The 15,053-nt window shown below is 42.2% G+C and overlaps 1 protein-coding gene across 10 annotated transcripts in view; it reads right to left on the bottom strand.

Annotated features, from left to right (window-relative positions):
- The window catches only part of pard3ab (par-3 family cell polarity regulator alpha, b), a 249,552-nt gene that overhangs the window by 95,730 nt on the left and 138,769 nt on the right, over positions 1 to 15,053 (bottom strand). For 6 of the 10 annotated variants that reach the window (XM_005918020.3, XM_005918015.3, XM_005918016.3 and 3 more), the window contains 4 exons: positions 14,882 to 14,917; positions 12,213 to 12,260; positions 2,821 to 3,009; positions 1,907 to 2,077 (listed from right to left, as the gene is read on the bottom strand). In XM_005918020.3, the coding sequence (XP_005918082.1) occupies positions 1,907 to 2,077; positions 2,821 to 3,009; positions 12,213 to 12,260; positions 14,882 to 14,917 (444 nt within the window). The remainder of the gene's footprint in view (positions 1 to 1,906; positions 2,078 to 2,820; positions 3,010 to 12,212; positions 12,261 to 14,881; positions 14,918 to 15,053) is intronic. The other 4 variants (XM_005918017.3, XM_014332314.2, XM_005918019.3 and 1 more) reach the window with 2 other exon arrangements.

The following is a 15,053-nucleotide window of genomic DNA, read 5'->3' as shown; positions in this document are numbered from 1 at the left end:
AGAAGCCAGGCACTGCCAGAGGCGTACACGTGCACACGGACGTGCGCATCCATTTGCAGACACGCAGCAGCGGTGCACACAGATTCAGCCTCAGCTTTCAAGCAGGCGACAGGCCAAGGTGTACGGAGAATGTAAAAACATGACATTGAGGGGAGGAGAAAAGTTGCGCAGCTCAGTTCGCAGCCGTGTATTTTTCCTCCACCTGCCTCAAGGGAGGCAGGAGTGAATGTAAGGGGTTGGTGAAATGCTATGACCTGACTGCTTCCTTTTATTTTATGAAATAATTAATTGATGCTTATAAGGGTATTTCCCAGTGGTTTGGCTTTGGGTTGTTATATATTTATCACAGTAAGGAACTCACAGAAATCAGGCCTAATGACTTAAGTGGCTATATTCAGGAACAGCAATGCCAAATTTTAGAGAAACAAAAACAAAAAAAAAAAAACCAACAACATGGAAACTGCAACTATAGATATTCTGATCTGAATACTAACAGATTGGAAAGTGAAATTTGCCCCATTAGAGTTGAAAATACTAGAAGTAAGGTTGGACTCTAGCAGACTGAAATAGCAGTTCTTTACCAAACTGCAGTCTGCGTCTAAATCTGGATGTTTTGTGAATCAGCAGCAGCAGTCGAAGAACTCACTACACTGCTTCAAATCACAGAACAGCTGGTAACAAAAAAGCCCGAGCATTAATACTGAATGAACGCCACCTTCTTTTGCTCAAAAACTAATGTTGACACGGCCTTGGGCACGATGTTTCCCCACAGTTTTCCCAATGAAACGGCTCAACTCTGCACAACTCTGAGGTTTGAATTTGTGAAAGCCAAGTCGGCTGCTGCAAAAGGTCATATATGCTCAGAGTGAGAAAAAACAGTAAATTATTATAGTTGCTGTACTAGTTGTAAAATCTTCTAATTGCATGGTTTACACAAAAGCGTGCTGGTCACAGCTATGATGCTGAACTTGAGTAGATCCCGACTAATACGGCATTCTTTAGACCAATATGAAATTTAGTCACTTTAAAATCCAAAATAACAGCCACATGTGTGGATTTCCTGAACATTTGTTATGTTTAGTTTAGTGCTGTCAGCTTTAACATGTTAATACGGCGTTAACGTGGGTAAATGCGTTAATGCTGTCATCGCGATTAACGCAATTAAATGAGGTTTTAGCGCACTCAACCCATCTGGAGTGCAGAATGGACAAATCGGACAAGCTGCCCAAAATGCTCCAGATGAGTTAATTGTTAATCGCGTTAGTCGTTAACGCCGAGGAACCCCTCACACGGACTAATCTGCGTTAACGGGGATTTGCCAATTTTGACGCGTTAACGCGAGTCAGTTTGTGTTAACGCGAGTCAGTTTGTGTTAACGCGAGTCAGTTTGTGTTAACGCATTAGCGCTGACAGCACTAGTTTAGTTATTTATGAGTCCTTACTAAGGTGAGGGCTTTGAGTACTCCGGGAGAGTAGAAAAGCGCTATATAAGAATCAGCCCATTTACTAAGGTGATATGTGAATGCTGTTTTAAAATAAGTTAATAACTGTTTTACAAGTCATGGATCAGTCGTTTACGCTCTGCCCCCTGGTGGACAGATTAAGCAATGTCAATGGTTGAAGGGTGTTTCTTCCATCTCCACTTTTAATTTTTCAACGTTGGAAATTCTGACACTGATTTATCTCCAAACAGCCAACATCAGGCAATATAACGGCCAATATGCTGGATAAGTTCTAAAACTGAGGCTTTAAGCCCTCTCAGACTCCCATTTAATCATCAGTAAGACACATTAGCAAAATCGGCAAAGCAGCGGTTCTAATTAAAAAGTAATGATTGTACTGGTCTATATAAATTCACACAGCCGAGAACCAGACATTCAAATCCATCCTTCACCTTGGTTCCTACCTCATTTCTTTTGGCAACTCGCCTGGCCACAATGAGCTGGATCATACCACGCTTGTTGCCTTCAGTTGACATGGACTTGCGTAGCGTCTCCATAGCGTCTTGGTTGGTTTTGCCCAATAGCGACTCGCCGTTGACAGCAATCAACTGGTCATTTACTCGCAGTCGCCCGTCCTTTTAATAAACAACCAATTACATATGCTGTTTAAACTTTGAACACTATGGGAAAAAGTGCATTGTGTATTTTTACTGACTGAACAATAAACGCTGCAAATAGACCTAAAAGCACTTACACCTCCGGTTTAACAATAACCTTGATCTAATCAGACAAACGACCTCACTCACTAAGAGGATCCTGTTTCTAGTCATGATCTAATGTCTTGGAGAAAACAGTGCTTTCAAGGCCATTATCATGAGCTGTCAACACAAGCTTGTTTGTATGAAAAACAATCAAGTTGAAGGACTATTGAAACTGACTGCAGCACTACAGACAGCCATGGAAGAAAGGCTGCTTTGTGCTCATAGAGCTCATCACAGCTTAAGTGTTTCTTAGAACCAGGAAAGTCGTTTACCTCATGTTCCCTGTTAGAAGGTTAACGTTACTTTTTAAAGTTTGGCATATCGAAAAATCACACCTAAAATATAAAAAGCTTTAAGACAAAGACATTCTAATGTAATGTAAAGACACACAGATTTAATTCTAAACTTAATGATTCTGCCGCCGGCCAGGTGTCAGTTAGGACTTGCTGGTGTACATAACATTTAGAGTCAGATTTAACTGAATCAGCATCTTTATATTTCAATTTCATTAAAAAAAAAACAAAAAAAAAACTTGCCTCCATGAATGAACACATTTTTAATCTTTCTTCTTTGTTTCCATTCAGACGCTTTATTATTCATGAGAGAGGCTACTGTACCTTGCAGGCTGCACCTCCATTTATGATGGATTTGACAAAGATGCCCAGATCTGCATGGTTTTCCTTGGAGCGGTTGCCTTTAACGCTCACACCCAAACCTGCAGAACCCGAGTCACTGAGGGGGATCTCAAAGGTCAGGAACTCTCTGGTCCCATCAGGGGTCAGGACCAACTCGTCCTCCTCTGTCTTCTGTAAGAGGCGGAGCAAAGATTGAGATATGGAGCCCAATTTACAGAGCGAAAGAACTTTTGAGAATCCGCCGAGACAGAATCACATTTAAATACATCTAAATGCTCGTACACCGTAATAAATATTTAATCATCCAAACCAAAAACATTCATGCATTTAGCCTAAGCAGTAAAGCAAACACCCCTTCAGCCTTGCCACACTTTCTCCGTCTTCTTGGGGTTAGCAAAAGTACAAAAGTTAAAAGGACATTCATTTGGCTACTTGAGGTTAATGAAAAGAACCTGCATATAATTTGCAGCAGGGCAGTTAGCAGGGAGGTAAATCAGAGTGCAAGCTCATTATCTACAACAGATTTATTAGTGTTAGACTACCAGTCTTAAGTGTTAAATCAGGTGCTTAGTATATGCAGGCAGAGACTTCTGTTGTATAATTAAGGCACACGGCTCTCATTACTCAACGCTGAACCAGATAAATTAAGGAAATATCCATTCTGACATCAAAATGGCATCTTATAATAGTTGGGATGTGATGTGTTAGCTTTGATCTTTGGTGCCAGTGAATAAGCTGCAAGTCCGAGTAAGTTCTGCAGTGCCGTCTCCTACAGTGGAAGAATTTTGGAGAAGGATTGTAGCCCGCTCCGACAAATGAGAAATGACATAACACTAACCTGCTTCCCATCCACCAACAACAAACACTGCACAGTTATATGAAGCTCCACAACAGCCAATATCTTGGCTAACTGAACACTTCTGTCATGTACTTGAAAGCGCAGCGTGAATCAAAGCAAATGCAATTGGAGAGCATTTACTGTGAAGCATCTGCAGGTACACAACTAAGAAGTGTTCAATAACTGCAAATTTGCCAGTGCGTGTTTCTGATTAGATTACAGAGTATATACTGCATCTATATTGTGATTAATGTCAGCCTTATGAGGTGTTCAAGCTCAGTCCAATATGATTATCTCCTGTTAATTTCAAATCATTACAGCACAAATGCACTCCAGATCAACGCCACAACTACATTTAGTGTTTGAAGGACACGGAGACTCCAAATATGGCCAACAAATGTCAAGACGTACTCTTCTTAAACATCCCTGTATACTCAGGACTAGGGCCTCACCTCAGAACTAAGAGTTGTGGCTTAGATATTAAGTCACAGCTGAATGTCTCCACTAAAAACGTCTGACTAAAAGTGTTCCTATAGAAAAAAAAAGCACAAACCTCGCACCTGAATCATGATGCCAAGTGCGTCAAACAGGCAGTAAACTTCCCAGTAACCCCGCATGAACACAGCAGCCTAATTGACATGCTGAGTGCTCTCTCTGTCTCTTCCCCTCCACAACAGGTGCTTCTCTCACTCTTTCTCTAAATTCATTCTCCCTCTCTCTTCCAGCTCCAACAATAAAAAGCTATTCTCTCTTGCTTGTTATTTGACAGCTGTCCTCTGAATAGATGGGTGCGTGCACGCTAGCGCCTGGCAATTATTGTGCACGCCTAATGAATTCAATCATCGGGCTCGGTGTCAGCATGTCATTAGCTCCCTTTGTTTGCTGGGAGAGAGATGGAATTACTCTGGGTGCAACCGAGGAGGGAGAAAGAGGGATGGAGGGAGAGGCAAAGTGGCGGAGGAGGAGGGCAAAGTGAGGATGGAGTAAAAAGGACGGGGAGGGAAGGGGAGGAAGGAAGGAGGAGGAAGATAAAGGACAAGGAAGCACGAAGAGCACCGTCAGGGTGTCTGCGTGTTTCAGAAAGACAAAAGAATGCTACCTGGAATAAAGTTGTGAGAAAATTAAAAACAGAGCACGAGTCGATTTGATACGAGTGCTGCAGAATAATAAAGACAACAGGAATTTAATTATTTTGGTGCAATTCATTCTGCTGGAATAAATTTAAGGCTAATTAAAAAGTGACTCCTGAGCTGTGAGTAAGTGAATAAGAAGAAAAGTGAAGTCACAATAGAACTGATCTGTAAATGAGGTTTTATTTCAGGGCTGAAAATAGCCTCCTGTTCCCTTTTAGATTTAAATCTAATAGTTTGATTGAATTTAACTGCCATATTTCACACAGCGTTATGCAAAACTTACAAGATAATTGGACTGGAAAGTATATCTGGTAACCCTGAGAGCAAAATAAATGGTAACGTCGGAGATGCTCCAAAGTCTTTTCGCCTTTCCAAAACACAAAAGAGACTGGAGAGCCTTCCAGCAACGGCAGTTAGCAGTTAGTCTGGTAGACATAGTTAAGACTGATACTGTATCCACAGATGGCAAACTCAGGTAAAAATCAATTAATTAACTAATCAGTTAAGCCTGTTATTTTAAATGCTATAACTTACTGCATTTCTAGCTAATGCTGGTCTCTGTTAGCTAAAATGTGCTTGCTCATCAGCTGGTTCCACCAGTTTTTGATAAAAGAGGGTGGAGGTTGCTTCAATTAATTGTACTTTTTCTTCGCTAATGGCACGGGCATGCTCCCGCCAGGATTCATCAGGATCACTTCTGAGAGCACGAGACATTTTCTTACATGCATCGGCCTCCACAGAGTCCAAAATCCCGACCAACATTAATACGAGAACTTGTCAAAATCAGTGCTACTCTGGATGGAAATCAATGTTGTGATATTGCATATGATTAGCAAGATCATGTCACAGCAAATGCGTGCTGTCATTGAAGCTACAGATGCTTCTAATAACATTTTAGGGAGGGGGCTTAGTATTGTGTCTTTTTGTAGGTATTAACAGTCGTTAAACCACCGCAGGCTCGTTTACAGCATTTGCAATGTTGATTTTACACATTAAATGCGCACTAGCAACCAACACAATTATGGTTTAGTGTGGAAATATAATGAATATTATCTTTGCAAAAACAAAACCTTGGGCTTCTTTATTTTGAAGACGATGTCAAAATTTTATTTTTGCTATTTAACTTCATTGCTCTTCTTTCTGATTGATGAGACTCTCATTCAGCATGCAATATGTGCACTCCACACCACAGGGTTCAATGTGCTGTTTGAGGCAGTCACCAAGGTCAGAGCAAAACAGTTAAAGACTTCCAGCAGTGTTTCAGTCTGTGTCCTGCACCTCTTTTCTTCATTACTGAGAGGAACAAATCAAAAGATTTTCTCTGATGATCTTACTACAATCTCGAAGCTCAATGATATAATTCAGTTACTTTACACCTATAATATCAATTTTCCCTCGATCCCTGCACACTGCTGCGTGGATGCCGTCTTTCCATTGGCTGCGAGGGCAGCAGTCACAGCTTGAGCGAAGCAGTGTAAATAATGGGTTTCAGAGCGTGCCACTCACGAGGCATCCTGCGTGACAGCACTTTAACAGGCAGCGAGTGGGCCTGCCACAGATCAGGTATGGTACCATCTGTGGAGAGAAGTCTGTGGAGCTAAGATTAGCATAAACCGCCAGAGAGGCTACTTTTTCCTTCTTTTTTTTTGGAAAGGAGCTGTGGGTCAGCCTGGGAAAAGTTCTGAAGTACATGATTTTACCACTAAGGCCAACTGTGTGCATCAAATGTGCTCTACTCCTACTACATCCCTGTTTACAGTGTGTAAGCAAAATTATAAGTAACATTTTATTACTATGTATAACAAAGTTACAACCTGATAACCTATAATCTAAATTTTAGTCATGATCCAAAATATTTATCTTAAATTGGACGCAGTGTACCAACTTTTAAATAAAGCTTAATTGTTGTTTTTCTGAGATCCTGAATTATCTAACTGATTATTATTGTTATTAAGACCAGACAGAGAAAATACACCAACAAGAAAATCAGAAGAAAAAACCCCCACACAGGCACAGGAGGCAAAGAAGGTTCAAAGTGAGAGGAGCTGAATGAAGGTGATGGAAAGGAAAGTAGCGATGGGCTTGAGGAGGGATGGGGGGGAAATGGAGAGGGTGGAAAGGCGAGGAGCCGAAAAGAAAAGGGTGAGAAGAATGAGAGAGTGCGAGCATGACAATGACAGAGTGAGCGAGCGAGGGAGTGTGAATGAAAGGCCGACAGAAAGGGATGAATCCACGTGGAACACAAAAGGAGAGACACTGCCACCTCTCTCACTGTGCGCCTGTATCTCTCACTCTCTCCGCTTTTCGTATTTTTATACTGCTCTTTCACATTTATTTATTTTTTAAATCTCCATCTCCTCATCTCCTCCCTGTTTTGCGCCACCTCCCTTCCCCAGCTCCCACGTACTTGTTCTTCCGTCGCCCATCTCTTCAGCTCCTCGTTTCCCCCTCTTATCATTTATTCCTACGAGCACACCCAACATTAAAACATCTAAATTTGAAGAGCCATCGTTTTTGCTTTTATCCTTGACGCTAAAGTAGTGATTGTGCCACACGGAAAACTAGCTTTTCTCAAAGTACTGTGCAGAAAGATGCACTTGAAAACGTGAGCCTCAAATTTGAACTCTGTTCAGATAAACACCGCTTAAGTCTGAAAACTCTGAAATCACAGGAAAAATGCTTTTTGTCTAGTTCACAGGTGGCATCCATAAAGTAAGCAGCTCCTTCTTTCTCAGTTATCCGACTTAAGAAATGGAAGAACTTCTACATAAGAACAACCACAGATTGATGGGACTGGAGTGTTTCAAGTCAGCACAGGTGATGACAGTGAGTTGGACGGGGCTTTGAGGATTAACAGGCTTTAACTCGGAGCAATAACTTTTGTTTTTTGTTAACTGCTGACCAAATTTTGGCTGTAACATAAAACTTGACACTTAAAAGAAGGAAAAGATGACGCATTAAATTCTCCTATTTAAGCCCTCTCACACACACTAGCTTTCTGAAGCCTTCTGTCCCTCTCGCATTCTCATTTTCACTCATTCCCATCCATCCTCCCCAAACCTCTCCAGTGCAGCACATCTAATGCAAGTCTCACACCTTCAAAGCCTCTGCTCTTCTTTGTATGTGTGCAGTAACTAAAACTTGAGCATTACGGGGAATCAGACTCTTTTCCTGCTTTTTCCTTCTCCGCTGCGGGGCCTGGAATGATTAGCTTGACTTTGGCTATGCAAACCTGTCGATTTGATGGCATCTGGAAAAGTCAGTTGAGGGGAATTTTAAGGGGGGGGGAAGAAATGAGGGCTGGAGGTGATGATTGAAAAGAGAGAGAGAAGTAAAAAGGGGGCAGTGGAGGGTGTAATTGGTCGAGAGAAGTCGGGCGTGGAGAGCATTGTTGGCTGCCTACTGTAGCACAGTCCATCTCTGCTTATTCATACTCCAAATCTTTTCATATTCCTGGCTTTCTTTTGCTGCTTTATGCACTGCCATCCTCGCTCTATGTTCCTGTATCTTCATCAGCATCACTCCATCTCACCCTTTACAATCCACACTATACCCAAAAAGTGCCTGACTTTGGTCGTTTCTGCTATGATCCTTTTTTCCAGTGAAGAAAAAATAAATGTTCGTAGCCTCTTCCCTCGTCCTCGTCTTTCCACTCTCCTCCCCTTTTCTCGCACCCTCCTTTCCTGCTTCCCCCTTTTCTCCCCTCTATTCATGACTCCTACTTGTCCCCCCTCCCCCTCACCTTCTCCCACTCTTTCTGATGTGTCTCGCTGTAGCTCCATGCTGATAAACCATGAATATCAAATACCTGTGTGATCGACGCACCCGAGGCAGGCACAGCACGGAGGAGGAGAGGAAGGCAGGTGTGTGGAGTGTGTATGTGTGTCATAGAGAAAGCCAGTGACAGGGGGAAAGAGAGGAAGTGTGTGTGTTGGTATGATTTGTGTGTGTGAACAAAAAAAACCCAAAAAAAAAAACCATGCTATCCTTCTATGATATGACTATGCTGATAGACACTTCCTTTACAGCCTTATGGAGGCTGATATCCACACACACACACACACACACACACACACGTTCAACTTGCAGTCCAAAACTAATCAGCTGCCCTCTTTCTAGCTCTCCCTCTCTCTCGGCCACTAGAAACCATTTATAACCTCATCCAACCCCAAGCAATTACACTAGCAGCTGCTCCCAGTCACTCTACGCCCGTGTGTGCTAGTGCGCGAGTATACTTATGTGCAAATGTGTAGTGGTGCGTGTGCATCCGAGGTGTTGCGTGTTTGTGTAAATCGTGCCATATGACCCGTGCGTTTTAGAGTTTGCAATGTGCAAAAGGCTCTTGATAGTCTACGTAGCTGCATACAGTCTGTGTGTGCGTAATGGGCTGTATGGGTGGCTGTAGTGTGTGTGTGCGTGAGGGTATGGCCAGGTGGCAGCTTGAAACATCACTTTAATTAAGCCAAAAGGCCTGTTCTGTGGTAGAATGGCCCTCTCTGATTGACTTGTATGTGTCACCACCGGGCCTCTGGAAAACACAGAAACACCACTGTGCCTGCTGCCACCGAGCTGCAACCATTAATCACTGCTGCTATTCTCCTGTGCTAATAATGATACAAGTTATGTAACTCCAGTAATGACTTCTTGCTACATTACAGCTAAAAAAAACCCACTAAGCTGCTATTTACCTGAGGTGGCGATAACACCAATATTCAGATCATGTACAGTAGTAAGAGCAACAGATACCCCATCAACAGAAAAACTCCAATTTCAAAGTTTACAGGGTTGCAGTAAGTTATGAACTGTCCACCAGTCATGACTACTCAATGTATTTGACTAGAAGGACAGAAATTGAAATGCAAATATTATTTGAGGCTGAAAGCAGTACAGTTAGGTACAGTAATATTATCTTTCAACAGACTTATTGACCTCACACAGAGACTCAGTTCATCCTCTGTCTGAAATGTGTCCTTTTAACTCTTTTAGGACAGTTTTCTTTTCATTCACTGCAAACAGAAGGTGGGTTGTCGCTTTTGAGCTCATGAAGATCCATGTTACCCGACATCATACAGAGTGCAAAAAACTGTCCGAAATAAAATGTTTAGAGCATTGTCACGTCTGAGCTTTTGGCTATCAAGGATCACCTGCACACTGAGTACACTGGGCACAGTTTTAGAGCTTTGGACGGTGGTTGAGTGGTTAGGACCTATGGAGTTAGAAAGAAAACCATCTGGACTTCTTTAAGTTTCCTTGGAAACGTTTCACCTCTCATCCGAGAAGCTCCTTCAGTTCTAAGAGCAACTGAAGAAGATCCCTTCCCAGACGCCTTAACGCCCACTCACATCCTGGGTCATTTGATCTCAGTAAATCACATGATAGGGTGGGGCTAGGTTTCACCAATGGACTTGCCTGAAACCTTGGCTGATTGTGATCTACACCCACTCCCATAGGGTTTAAAATCCGGGACTCTCCACCAGTTGCTCTTAGACCTGAAGAAGCTTCTCAGATGAGAGGTGAAACGTCTTTAAAAACCTCAAGAAGTCCAGACGCTTTTCCTTCCAAGCTTCTTAGACTGCAATAACCTGGATGACTGAGACAGTGGTTAGGACTGTTGCCTCACATGTGTAGAGTGACTGGGATCAGGAATCCACTGGTCAGCCAGGAGCTTCCTGTGTGGAGCTTTCATGCACTCTCGCTGAGTACTTCAGCTTCCTCCCACAGTATGTTAGATTGATTGGTGATTCTAAATTGAGCATAGGTGTGATTGTGATCATGAATGACTGTCAGTCACTCTGTGTTAGCCCTTTTGTTCCACCTATCACCCTCAGGCTTCAGCGTCCCCACCGTTGAATACATATAAATAATAGGAAAAGCACAATAGGTACTGCTTTAAAGTCAGGCTTTGTTTTATTAGTTATGCTCGCTTAGAAGACACCAGCATTTTAGACTTTAAATAAGAATACTTGTCACCGTTATTGCCAGATAGATTTATGCTGACGTAGGCCATCAGACATGCAGCAGCAATAACCAGCCACCTAATGTGGAAAATGCAGAGTGAGGAATATCATATCAGATCTTTTGAGATAGAGATATGATGCAATTATTACCCCAGTCAGTAGAGCTGACTCGTGGCTATAAACACAGCTCAACAGTGCTAGTTTCTCCAAAGGTTGAATCTGAATGCCTGCCATGGAGTCTGCTGTTATGATCCAGAAATATGTGAGATAATTTCATTAACTTCCTGGAATGAAAACTTTGGTGACTGTGCATTCTCTTTCAGTTAATCAAAAATGAATTACGACCCCATATTCCACCGTTGACAGCATTTATTGCTTAACAAATAAACTGTGCACAGTTGTATAAATGAAATATGGCGTAATGTTTGTTATATTTTTGCAAAACCTTAGAGGAGTCCAAAAAAACCCCCCGGACACGTTCGGTACTTTACTTCATGTAACAACTGCTGTATCGGGTGCTGTATGTTACGAAGCGTTGAAACAAAGAGCAGAACATAGAAGCTTTGATGCATCATGCGCTCACGGTTTTCACCGACTGACTTGTTATTACGAGCTGCAAATGAAATGATGTTGCACTAATGCACGGCTTTGGTTTGTCATGCAAGTTGTAGTTTAAAAACAAAAATACAAACTCCTCCCACACAACAGCACCACACTTCTGACCTCCTCACAGACAAATACAGTATAATGCTGCCAGATTCTTCTGTAAATATATGTCATGGGCGGCCATGCTGAATGCTTTATCACGCTGTGAAAAAATCCTTCATCATTACACCAAAATGTGCTAACAAATTACCATTTCATAACAGCTTTGTGTGCAGAGAGAAACATTCACATGTGATAGATAGCATCTTGGCACGGCGCTGCTGTAGCATTACTGCTGCTCCTGCTGATGGCTTTTCAATATAGCATTGCAGTAATTTTCCATAAGCCAGTATGACTAATGGCATAAACAATGGAGCTGAATGTTCACGTTATGGGCCCATTATGAAACTATCAGAGCAGGCATGTAAAGACGGATGCCTTTGATCAGCACTGTATTGTAGCAGCCAGGTGCAGAGAAGAGGATTTAAGTCTTAAAGTGTGTCTTAAGTGTGCGTGTGTGAGGCAGAGAGAGAGGTGGGGGGGGAGTGAAATAAAGAAAAGGGGAACTAACAAAGACAGAGACAGGAGACGAAACAATGAGAAGAAGGGGGCGAGGAAGAGACAGAAGAGAAAACCCAACAAAGTCTTTTGTTTTTACAGACCACTGGGAAAGCAATGGATTGCTTAAATGACTCCCAGTCTATTTGTGGAGCCACCCAAAGTATCTCATTTGCCTTTCATGCCCTTTTCCCCCTATACAGCACATAATAGCCCACGCTGTTGATGTCATGCAGCAGTTACCTCTATCAGCCAATGGTGTTTCCCGGCTGTCACAGGCTGCCGTGGATGCTAAAGGGAGCAGTCAAAGTCAACAGGTTAGACACAGAAGCCCCTTAGACATGGACCACTTACTGAGTCCAAGACACTACTTGCAATAAAGAACCTATTTGGCCAGAAAGTTTAAAGTGACTTGACCAAATATGTAACAAAGAGGGTCATGGGCGCTAATGCCATGGATGAAGTGCTAAAAGAAACAGGAGTCTCCTTAATCATTGGCCATTTTTATTGCAATGATTGGAGAGCACGGTGGCTTTACCGCGTAAACATGACAAAACAACTAAAAGTTTTAGCCAACCTCTAAAGCACTACTGTAAAATCGCGCGTGATTTTTGGGTCATTGGACCGATTTCATAAAGCGAGTGCTTTTTCCACTTCACTTGCTGCATTTTGTCTGCCGTGTAACCCTTGACAGAGCTCTCTCAAAGGATGAGTCATGCTGTGCCGGCTTCCAAAAACCCAGCTGAGTGCCGGCAAAGCCGCGGATCTAAAAGCTGTCTACATAGTAAGTTTTGTTAGCTTTTTTTAACACGACTAACTGCACTGTAGAGATGCATAACAGAAAAGTTTAAGAAAATCAACAGACATAATTAAGCTCCCCATGCGGCACGTGAGCCTGCTTTTTGCTTACTGTTAAAGAATTGAAAGCTTTAGATGTTTTAATTAAATGCTTTTCAACTTTGGACAGTTGGCTGAACAAAAGTAATGATTTGAGAGTGATTTGAATTTTCACAATGTTCTATATAGTTGTTTTTATTATGTGGTCACTTAAGAAAACTAATACGAGAATGAGGACAATAATAACGAGCTGCTGTCCCAGGGGCACTGCTGTTATCCCGCCTTTTCCATTGGAAAGCTATCTAATACTTGCATGTCCATTAAAAGATGTTCTTTCGGACCCACTCCCTGCCCCTTACACCATCATGGTGCCTCTGCTATTGTTGCTGTTATCGGCAGTGAGATGTTTAAAATGAGGCGCCTGACAACAGATAACATCTGAAAGGCACTGAATCCATTATGGCAGTTGATGTTCCGGGAAAGGGTAAGGAGAAGGCTCATCTGGAGGTTTGGAGTTTGGAAAGCAGGAAAGAAGGGAGTTGAAAAGAGAAGCGAGAGGAGACAGCAGGACTGTGGTGCTTTTTCTTATCCGTCTGGCTCTGGTTCACATCGATCTTTAGGGTGGGAAACATCCAAAATTGAGGAAACGGACATTATTTTCTTGCATTAAAGACGCAAATTGCAAATTGCTACATTATATATATATAAATAATTAGGCTAGCATCAATTCCTAAAAAGATCAGAGTCAGAAAGAGACAAAACCACATGAAACTGCTACACAAACCACACAGACCACCTGGATTGTTCTTTACATTACTGAGAAAAAGAAATGTGAGTAAAAGGCAAAAGCAAAGCAATTAATTCCCAATAAATATTCCAAAAGTTTAAACTTATAGTGCACTTTTGGAAGGAAAACAGCACAATTCTTCCAAGGATGGCTTATACCATTCCGACTTTAAAATGTGACATTGAAATGCAGCAACGGGAGACACAGTGGTGTTTATCTGCACTTATTCTAATGCTTCTGGAATGATACGCGTCATCTTTTCTGCACATGTGCACACATATGAAATGTGCCAGCTGCAGTCACAATAGTCAACAACGCCCCGCCATAACGCTTCGTCACGACGAGGATCATCCCCACAGCTGGCAGGTAGAACCGCCAATCAGATTAACTGGGCAATTACACTTCTAATGTGCCACGCAAAAACCTAACCAATTACCTGCACTCAGCCAGATGTAACCTGAAGGTAAGGCCAGATGTGAAGACGTGAAGTCTGTTAAATCACAAATCAAATTTGGCATGTAAATGGAGAATTATGGAAATCTGAATAGCTTTTTAATACGAGCAGTAAAAACAGACGAGCTTTTAACAGCTGCTGCAATCGAGAGCCTTTTTGGGTAATGTGTGCCATAAAGACCACACTGTAACAGTTGGACACACTGTACATCCTGATGAGGGCTGATTATTCACAGAAGGTAGATTCGGAAACATACTCCATAGGGTACAATCCCAAGATTAAGAATCTCTGTCAGACATTTATAGCACGCTATATACTTTATGTTAAATTCCTCAATTACGGAAACCGTTAATCTATTAAAGCTGTCAAAGTGTCTGTGCACGTTTCACTGCACTGTCTGCATTTCCCCCTAAACTAAACTGGGTTTGTTATTCGCCTCACATATCGGAGCGGGTCTGCAGCAACAAGGCCAGACTGACAGCCTTATCCACAGCTAACAAATACAGCAAACTTCCACCTTCACTGGCAAACACAGCTCTGAAGGGAGTTATGGAGCAAATTATACTGCAGCACAACTTCAACAGCCACACATACTGATGAAGCATGAAATTGTGACTTGTTACAGCGACTCTAGCTAGAGATTTAAATTAGTGACTAACACTATAGGTAGGGTACTGACTTGCACTCTGATTAACCAGCTAGTTTAGCAGCAGAGGCTGGATGCATGCATAAGTTGGGTGATAAGAGCGGGAGGGGGAGTTTGGGCTAAATAAAGAGTTGTTAAAGAAGAGAGGTGGAGGTTTGTTGCAGGTCGGTGTAAGGGTGGTGTCTTACCAAATCTCTGGGGATTTGCATCTGGGGCTCAGCATTCTAGAGGATGGAGGAGGGACAGAAGAACCAAAAGTAATCAGGAAATAAAATATACTCATTTACATAAACAGTGAACATTCGACTATAACAGAAATCAGGGAACTAGTGGATAAAGTTAGGCAGTTCAAGAAAAAGC

The sequence above is a fragment of the Haplochromis burtoni genome, unplaced genomic scaffold, assembly GCF_018398535.1.
Source record: "Haplochromis burtoni strain Fernald_Lab_line unplaced genomic scaffold, NCSU_Asbu1 Contig_27, whole genome shotgun sequence".
Taxonomy (NCBI): domain Eukaryota; kingdom Metazoa; phylum Chordata; class Actinopteri; order Cichliformes; family Cichlidae; genus Haplochromis; species Haplochromis burtoni.
The sequence above is the reverse complement of the archived record's forward strand: the minus strand, read 5'-3'. Positions and strand labels throughout refer to the sequence as shown.